This window comes from Microtus pennsylvanicus, chromosome 5 (genome assembly GCF_037038515.1).
Source record: "Microtus pennsylvanicus isolate mMicPen1 chromosome 5, mMicPen1.hap1, whole genome shotgun sequence".
NCBI lineage: Eukaryota > Metazoa > Chordata > Mammalia > Rodentia > Cricetidae > Microtus > Microtus pennsylvanicus.
In genome coordinates this window covers 42,350,226-42,359,337 of record NC_134583.1, presented here as the reverse complement: position 1 = coordinate 42,359,337, position 9,112 = coordinate 42,350,226, and the positions used below count along the sequence as shown (strand labels likewise).

Below are 9,112 nucleotides of genomic sequence, written 5' to 3'. Positions count from 1 at the left end.
TTGGAAAACTTAATTCTGTTTTTTATTATTCAACATTTTATACATAATAAATACAAACTTTTTACAGCCACTGTAAAGAAAGCACATCCGCACGGAGGCTTCCTCTGAGCCCTGACCTGTGCGTGGTGATGCCACTACTCAGCCTGGAGAGAAGCGTTATTTTTTAAAAAGAAGGCATATTTTTCAACGTTGTCCTTAAAATAAAATTAGCAGCTCTTCCAAAAAAAATTTAAAATATAACAAAAGAGTTCAAATAACTCTGAGGTTATGGTAACTCAAATCCAAGGACAACTTGGTTAGCTAGAGAGAACACAAGACTGGGGGGCAGGAATTGCTCTATTATAAGCACTTTAAAGATCAGCAAATTTGAAAATCTTAAAACACCCTTTTAATTTTTTAAACTTAAGAATAAGTTTGATAAACATAAAAAGACCTCAAATAGATCAACAGATAAAGAAATCCAAAAAACAAAAATCCAGATTTATGGAGAAGAGTCATTAGAGCATCATTGCTAAAGTGATCAAATGACTGGAAATCCCTTCAGCTCTGATATCAGTCAAGATCCCACGGGGACATGTGCGCATTTCAAGTTTTTAGAGATTCTCAGGAGGGATGGAAATTTCAGAGCATCATACAACCTTTAAATCTGTGAATTTCATTTCCTAACCAAGGTAAAAGGAAATTGGCAAACATCACTTTGTTTCCTAGGTCAAGAAGACCTACAGTCCACATTGGGGGCAGCCCTTCAGGGCCCTGCTGCTGTGGCCATAGGGAACACCAGGTGGCTCTCCCGTGACCTGCAGGTCTGGCCTCCTTGGTTTCACCTGTGCAGGTGTGCAGTCCTTTATCCTTTACACAGGAAACAGGTTTCTTCCAGGGCCCACAGGTTCTTCACCCCAGACAAATACCAGAGCAGTGGGACCTGAAGCTGCACTTTCTGCACGTGACAGCTGATCTGCACCAATCACAACCCAGTGTCTGGGCCAGTACTCTGGCTTGGGAATAAAATAATATAAGGGCCTTCCCCATGAGAAGCTGCGCAATGTAGACCTGTGTCCTCAATGCAGCCAGACACTTGGGTTCAAAGGATACTGGTCAGAAGTGTATACACTGTAAAAACCAAGAGGGAAAACACCCAAAGACAAAAAGAACATTAACGTGGCTCATTTCAGATCTGGAAGCCCCACTTCTGCTCTCGCCATAGCCTCCCTTCTACTCTTTCTTCTATGTGATGGGCAGGATGTGGCTCCAGCCCTCCAGGTCAGCCCACTAATACTAAACGAATGGCATAAATATTAACACAAAGGACACTGTTGTTTTAGTCTGTTAGTTGCGAAGAGATGTGCGTTAATGCAACTGGCGCTAAGCGCAGGCAGTTCACTTTCTTCCCAGTAGGGTTGCATTTTCAGTATGGGAATGAACCTCAGGGAGGAGCCAGCCTCTCCTGGATGCTTCTTGTTTCCTTATATAGTCAACATAATCTGATTAATACTTAATCAGAAGAGCAGAGTCCACTTGAAGACAGATGAGATCTTTGCCACAGCCTTGTGACTACAGTAATATACTGTACAAGTGCACATGAGCCGTGACTCTGGGTCTGGCCTGGAGTCTCATAGAAAAATGGGCCACCACAAGGCATGAGAGCTGCTCCCCTCTCATCTAGGACCCGCTATGGTTTGTGCTATGGTAGGAGAGATGACATAGAAAATGACAACAAAAAAAGGCACAATCAGGCCAACCAGTCACATAGAATCCTCCGTGGTTTTGCTCTGTTCAAGAGTCATCATCATGCAAAGGTGCCTAAAAACGACTGGCCAAACTCCAAGCCTGGCCTTGATTGTAGCAATAACAGAAGGTAAACCCACTGTCACACCAGTGTGATCTCCACATCCTCCATTTTCTCAGCTGGCCGTCGGTTCTGTGTGGGTGGTGGGGGTGCCGCCCGAACCTGAGCAGGAGACAATTGAAGGATTGTCGTTCAGCTTCCTGACTCAGAACCTGACACATGGAAAGCTCCAATGCTCCTCTTTATAGACACTGACACCTGACTGTCTGGGAAATGCTCCCAGCTTTCCCTGGGTTCCCTACCCTGAAAAGCAGGCCCCATTCTGCATGAAATGTCACATCAGATTGCTTGATGTCCCAAGACATATGTGTTGCTGTAGTTCTAAAGCCCTCTCCAAAGCAAAGGCCTAGGGGTGGCAAAAAGCAGACAGACAGATAAACAGACAGACACACACCCCCAACAAAAAAACAAAACAAAAAAGACACAATGCAGGGAATGGAACTGATCACTATGTCTCTGAGGAGAGCCACAGAGAGGGAGGCTGGAGAGATAGGCAGAGGCAGGTAGCAGAGGGCTTTACTAAGTTACAGGTACAGCCAGGCATGGTGGTACAGCTCAGCATGCAGGAAGTAGAGAATTGCACAAAGCCAGAGGCCAGCCTGAGCTATACCATGAGGTTTTTTGTCTTAAATCAAACAAAAAACACAGGGCTGGGAATGTAGCATACTGGTACATTGCTTGTTTAGCAGGCTGAAGGCCCTGGGTTCAATTCTGAGCACTGAAAAAAGAAGTTGAAGGAAGAACAGAAACAAGAACTTGGGCTTTATTTGAAGGTAGAGGTTTTGGTTGGTTGTAAGGAGTGTCGGGTCTGGGTAGGAAAACATTACTCAACAGCTACAGGAGACTGCAGTGGGCATGAGTACTCTGAAGATGACTTAGGTGTCCTGGTCATCTGGGTGAGTGACGGTGTCAACCGAACAGTTCAGAGCAGCTGGTTCACTCTGGTAAGTGTCTGTGGTGAGGGGTAGGAGGCTGGACCAATAAGGCAGCAGGAATGACTCCGAGACTTGGAGGAGGGTGTGGGTCCCACTCACTACATAGGCAAGATCTCAGAGAAGGAACATGTCCAGAAGGGAAGAGGTTTAATTCCATTTTGCTGAGTTTGTGGGGCTGGGACATCCAGAATCGAAAGCTCAGGAGAAAGACATGAATATGGGTGTTGTTGGCATGGAAATGGTTTTTATGGTCACTTGGGAAGAGTGAGTCTAATGACTTCGACAGAACCACGAAGGGAAGCTACAGAGAGGGACAGCAAGACTTCACTGTACCCCTCACCTGTCAGCCTTGCGCCACTCGGCGCCAGCCTCCTAGTCTGTTTGAGACAAGGGCTTGTGATGATAAATCTGGATTTGAAATCATGATCTTCCTACCTCAGCTTCCTAAGTTCTGGGAATCACAGGCACGTGCCACCATGCCCAGCTAGTAGCAAGGTTTTAAAAATGTGTAAGAAACCAAAACAGGCTCTGCTCATCACCTCAGAGTCTTCCCATAACAGAGACCTAGACTAGAGGCCATATCTCCAACACGGTTCTCAGAGCACATCTGCTGAATGAATAAAGCCAATGGATCAAGGGGATCGAGGCATCAAATTCTGATAAAATGAAACTGCCTCCTCCAGACTTCGTGTATTCAGGCTGTGGCCTGGGAGTGCAGTGGGTGCAGGTAACAGACCACTAACTGCAGACATAGATAGATAACCCCGTGTCAGAGCATGTCCTTCAGACCACTAACTGCAGACATAGATAACCCCGTGTCAGAGCATGTCCTTCAGACCACTAACTGCAGACATAGATAACCCCGTGTCAGAGCATGTCCTTCAGACCACTAACTGCAGACATAGATAGATAACCCCGTGTGAGAGCATGTCCTTCAGACCACTAACTGCAGACATAGATAGATAACCCCGTGTCAGAGCATGTCCTTCAGACCACTAACTGCAGAGATAGATAGATAACCCCGTGTCAGAGCATGTCCTTCAGACCACTAACTGCAGACATAGATAGATAACCCCGTGTGAGAGCATGTCCTTCAGACCACTAACTGCAGACATAGATAACCCCGTGTCAGAGCATGTCCTTCAGACCACTAACTGCAGACATAGATAGATAACCCCGTGTCAGAGCATGTCCTTCAGACCACTAACTGCAGACATAGATAACCCCGTGTCAGAGCATGTCCTTCAGACCACTAACTGCAGACATAGATAGATAACCCCGTGTCAGAGCATGTCCTTCAGACCACTAACTGCAGACATAGATAGATAACCCCGTGTCAGAGCATGTCCTTCAGACCACTAACTGCAGACATAGATAGATAACCCCGTGTCAGAGCATGTCCTTCAGACCACTAACTGCAGACATAGATAGATAACCCCGTGTCAGAGCATGTCCTTCAGACCACTAACTGCAGACATAGATAACCCCGTGTCAGAGCATGTCCTTCAGACCACTAACTGCAGACATAGATAACCCCGTGTCAGAGCATGTCCTTCAGACCACTAACTGCAGACATAGATAACCCCGTGTCAGAGCATGTCCTTCAGACCACTAACTGCAGACATAGATAACCCCGTGTCAGAGCATGTCCTTCAGACCACTAATTGCAGACATAGATAGATAACCCCGTGTGAGAGCATGTCCTTCAGACCACTAACTGCAGACATAGATAGATAACCCCGTGTCAGAGCATGTCCTTCAGACCACTAACTGCAGACATAGATAACCCCGTGTCAGAGCATGTCCTTCAGACCACTAACTGCAGACATAGATAGATAACCCCGTGTGAGAGCATGTCCTTCAGACCACTAACTGCAGACATAGATAACCCCGTGTCAGAGCATGTCCTTCAGACCACTAACTGCAGATAGATAGATAACCCCGTGTCAGAGCATGTCCTTCAGACCACTAATTGCAGACATAGATAGATAACCCCGTGTCAGAGCATGTCCTTCAGACCACTAACTGCAGACATAGATAACCCCGTGTCAGAGCATGTCCTTCAGACCACTAACTGCAGACATAGATAACCCCGTGTCAGAGCATGTCCTTCAGACCACTAACTGCAGACATAGATAGATAACCCCGTGTCAGAGCATGTCCTTCAGACCACTAACTGCAGACATAGATAGATAACCCCGTGTCAGAGCATGTCCTTCAGACCACTAACTGCAGACATAGATAACCCCGTGTCAGAGCATGTCCTTCAGACCACTAACTGCAGACATAGATAGATAACCCCGTGTCAGAGCATGTCCTTCAGACCACTAACTGCAGACATAGATAACCCCGTGTCAGAGCATGTCCTTCAGACCACTAACTGCAGACATAGATAGATAACCCCGTGTCAGAGCATGTCCTTCAGACCACTAACTGCAGACATAGATAACCCCGTGTCAGAGCATGTCCTTCAGACCACTAACTGCAGATATAGATAGATAACCCCGTGTGAGAGCATGTCCTTCAGACCACTAACTGCAGACATAGATAGATAACCCCGTGTCAGAGCATGTCCTTCAGACCACTAACTGCAGACATAGATAACCCCGTGTCAGAGCATGTCCTTCAGACCACTAACTGCAGACATAGATAACCCCGTGTCAGAGCATGTCCTTCAGACCACTAACTGCAGACATAGATAACCCCGTGTCAGAGCATGTCCTTCAGACCACTAACTGCAGATATAGATAACCCCGTGTCAGAGCATGTCCTTCAGACCACTAACTGCAGACATAGATAACCCCGTGTCAGAGCATGTCCTTCAGACCACTAATTGCAGACATAGATAGATAACCCCGTGTCAGAGCATGTCCTTCAGACCACTAACTGCAGACATAGATAACCCCGTGTCAGAGCATGTCCTTCAGACCACTAACTGCAGACATAGATAACCCCGTGTCAGAGCATGTCCTTCAGACCACTAACTGCAGATATAGATAGATAACCCCGTGTCAGAGCATGTCCTTCAGACCACTAACTGCAGAGATAGATAGATAACCCCGTGTGAGAGCATGTCCTTCAGACCACTAACTGCAGACATAGATAGATAACCCCGTGTCAGAGCATGTCCTTCAGACCACTAACTGCAGATAGATAGATAACCCCGTGTCAGAGCATGTCCTTCAGACCACTAACTGCAGACATAGATAACCCCGTGTGAGAGCATGTCCTTCAGACCACTAACTGCAGACATAGATAACCCCATGTCAGAGCATGTCCTTCAGACCACTAACTGCAGACATAGCTCCTAAGTTCTTATTTCAATGCCCTTCAAAAAAATAAAACACAGAGAAATAGGTTCTTTAAAAAAATATCCTGTAATGTGTGCACCTGTTTTGCCTGCCTGCTATGTATATGCAGTATTCCTGAAGGCTAGAACAGGGCACTGGACCCCCAGAACTGGAGTCACAGGAGTGCTGGGTATTGAACCCAGGTCTCTTCTGTCTGCCCCTCGACTTGGACTAAAGGTGTGTGCCACTACAGACCAGCTGAAAAATGGGTTCTTAATAATGTATGCTAAGGAATTGCTTCACTTTATGACTGTATTATGTTTGTATTTGAGCACGGCACAGCTACTCTCTTTGATCTCCCCTGGCTCAGTTGGAAAGTTCCAATGTACACTAGATCAGTTATTTTATAGCCTTCCTCCCTTCAAGAAAAATGATTTTTTTCTTTATGTGTACCATGTGAATCCCTGCCCTGGTGACTGAGAAGGCCAGGAAAGGGCACTGGAGTCTCTGGAACTGGAGTTGCAGACAGTTGTGAGCCACTATTGTATGTTACTGCTGGGAACCAAACTCAGACCCTCTGCAGTAGCAGTAAGTGCTCTTAACTGGTAAGCCAAATCTCTAACACCTCCCTCCTTTTTTTTTTTTTAAGTTTTTTATGGTTTATTTAACTTTATTTTATATGCATTGGTGTGAAGGTGTCAGATCCTCTGGAACTGGATCTTCAGATAGTTGTGAGCTGCCATGTGGGTGCTGGGAATTAAACCCGGGTCCTCGGGAAGAGCAGTCAGTGCTCTTAACTGCTGAGCCATCTCTCCAGCACCCTCCCCCACTTTTTAAGATAGAATTGGCCTGGAATTTGCTCTATAGACCAGATTAGCCTAGAACTCAGAGACCTGCCTGCCTTTGCGTTCTGGTGCTGGGAGTAAAGTCACCACCCGCAGCTCACTTTATAGCCTTTCTTCCCAACAGTTCGTTTACTTCCCCAACTACTGCATGGCAGATCAGCAACAAGAGGGACCACGGGGGACAAATGATTTCTCACTTTCAATTCGAAAGAACTATGCAATCTATAATTCTTTAAAACAGGAGACTTACAGGCCGCAGCTTGCCATATGAGGTGTCAGAAGTCTGCCTTGAGGCTTGTGAGAACCCTGGTGATTCAGCATGAAGGCTGTTTTCTGAGGGAGAGAACCCAAGAGTTGACGACTGCACAGTAAAGATGCTAGTGTGACGGATGGAGTGCTGAGGCGTGTGCAGGACACTTACACTAGTGACGGATGGAGTGCTGAGGCGTGTGCAGGACACTTACACTAGTGACGGATGGAGTGCTGAGGCGTGTGCAGGACACTCACACTAGTGACGGATGACGGATGGAGTGCTGAGGCGTGTGCAGGACACTTACACTAGTGACGTATGGAGTGCTGAGGCGTGTGCAGGACACTTACACTAGTGACGGATGACGGATGGAGTGCTGAGGTGTGTGCAGGACACTTACACTAGTGACGGATGGAGTGCTGAGGCGTGTGCAGGACACTTACACTAGTGACGGATGACGGATGGAGTGCTGAGGCGTGTGCAGGACACTTACACTAGTGACGGATGGAGTGCTGAGGCGTGTGCAGGACACTTACACTAGTGACGTATGGAGTGCTGAGGTGTGTGCAGGACACTTACACTAGTGACGGATGGAGTGCTGAGGCGTGTGCAGGACACTTACACTAGTGACGGATGACGGATGGAGTGCTGAGGCGTGTGCAGGACACTTACACTAGTGACGGATGACGGATGGAGTGCTGAGGCGTGTGCAGGACACTTACACTAGTGACGGATGGAGTGCTGAGGCGTGTGCAGGACACTCACACTAGTGACGGATGACGGATGGAGTGCTGAGGCGTGTGCAGGACACTCACACTAGTGACGGATGGAGTGCTGAGGTGTGTGCAGGACACTTACACTAGTGACGGATGACGTATGGAGTGCTGAGGCGTGTGCAGGACACTTACACTAGTGACAGATGACGGATGGAGTGCTGAGGCGTGTGCAGGACACTTACACTAGTGACGGATGGAGTGCTGAGGCGTGTGCAGGACACTTACACTAGTGACGGATGGAGTGCTGAGGTGTGTGCAGGACACTTACACTAGTGACGGATGGAGTGCTGAGGTGTGTGCAGGACACTTACACTAGTGACGGATGGAGTGCTGAGGTGTGTGCAGGACACTCACACTAGTGACGGATGGAGTGCTGAGGCGTGTGCAGGACACTTACACTAGTGACGGATGGAGTGCTGAGGCGTGTGCAGGACACTTACACTAGTGACGGATGGAGTGCTGAGGCGTGTGCAGGACACTTACACTAGTGACGGATGGAGTGCTGAGGCGTGTGCAGGACACTTACACTAGTGACGGATGACGGATGGAGTGCTGAGGCGTGTGCAGGACACTCACACTAGTGACGGATGGAGTGCTGAGGCGTGTGCAGGACACTTACACTAGTGACGGATGGAGTGCTGAGGCGTGTGCAGGACACTTACACTAGTGACGGATGGAGTGCTGAGGTGTGTGCAGGACACTTACACTAGTGACGGATGGAGTGCTGAGGCGTGTGCAGGACACTCACACTAGTGACGGATGGAGTGCTGAGGTGTGTGCAGGACACTTACACTAGTGACGGATGGAGTGCTGAGGCGTGTGCAGGACACTCACACTAGTGACGGATGGAGTGCTGAGGCGTGTGCAGGACACTTACACTAGTGACGGATGACGGATGGAGTGCTGAGGCGTGTGCAGGACACTCACACTAGTGACGGATGGAGTGCTGAGGCGTGTGCAGGACACTTACACTAGTGACGGATGACGGATGGAGTGCTGAGGCGTGTGCAGGACACTTACACTAGTGACGGATGACGGATGGAGTGCTGAGGCGTGTGCAGGACACTTACACTAGTGACGGATGACGGATGGAGTGCTGAGGTGTGTGCAGGACACTTACACTAGTGACGGATGACGTATGGAGTGCTGAGGCGTGTGCAGGACACTCAC

At 48.1% G+C, this 9,112-nt stretch overlaps 1 protein-coding gene across 6 annotated transcripts in view; it reads right to left on the bottom strand.

The window, feature by feature from the left end:
• The window catches only part of Fchsd2 (FCH and double SH3 domains 2), a 216,077-nt gene continuing 206,965 nt past the window's right edge, over positions 1-9,112 (bottom strand). For all 6 annotated transcript variants that reach the window (XM_075971610.1, XM_075971605.1, XM_075971607.1 and 3 more), the window contains 2 exons: positions 7,167-7,249; positions 1-1,948 (listed from right to left, as the gene is read on the bottom strand). In XM_075971610.1, the coding sequence (XP_075827725.1) occupies positions 1,868-1,948; positions 7,167-7,249 (164 nt within the window). In that variant the 3' untranslated portion in view covers positions 1-1,867. The remainder of the gene's footprint in view (positions 1,949-7,166; positions 7,250-9,112) is intronic.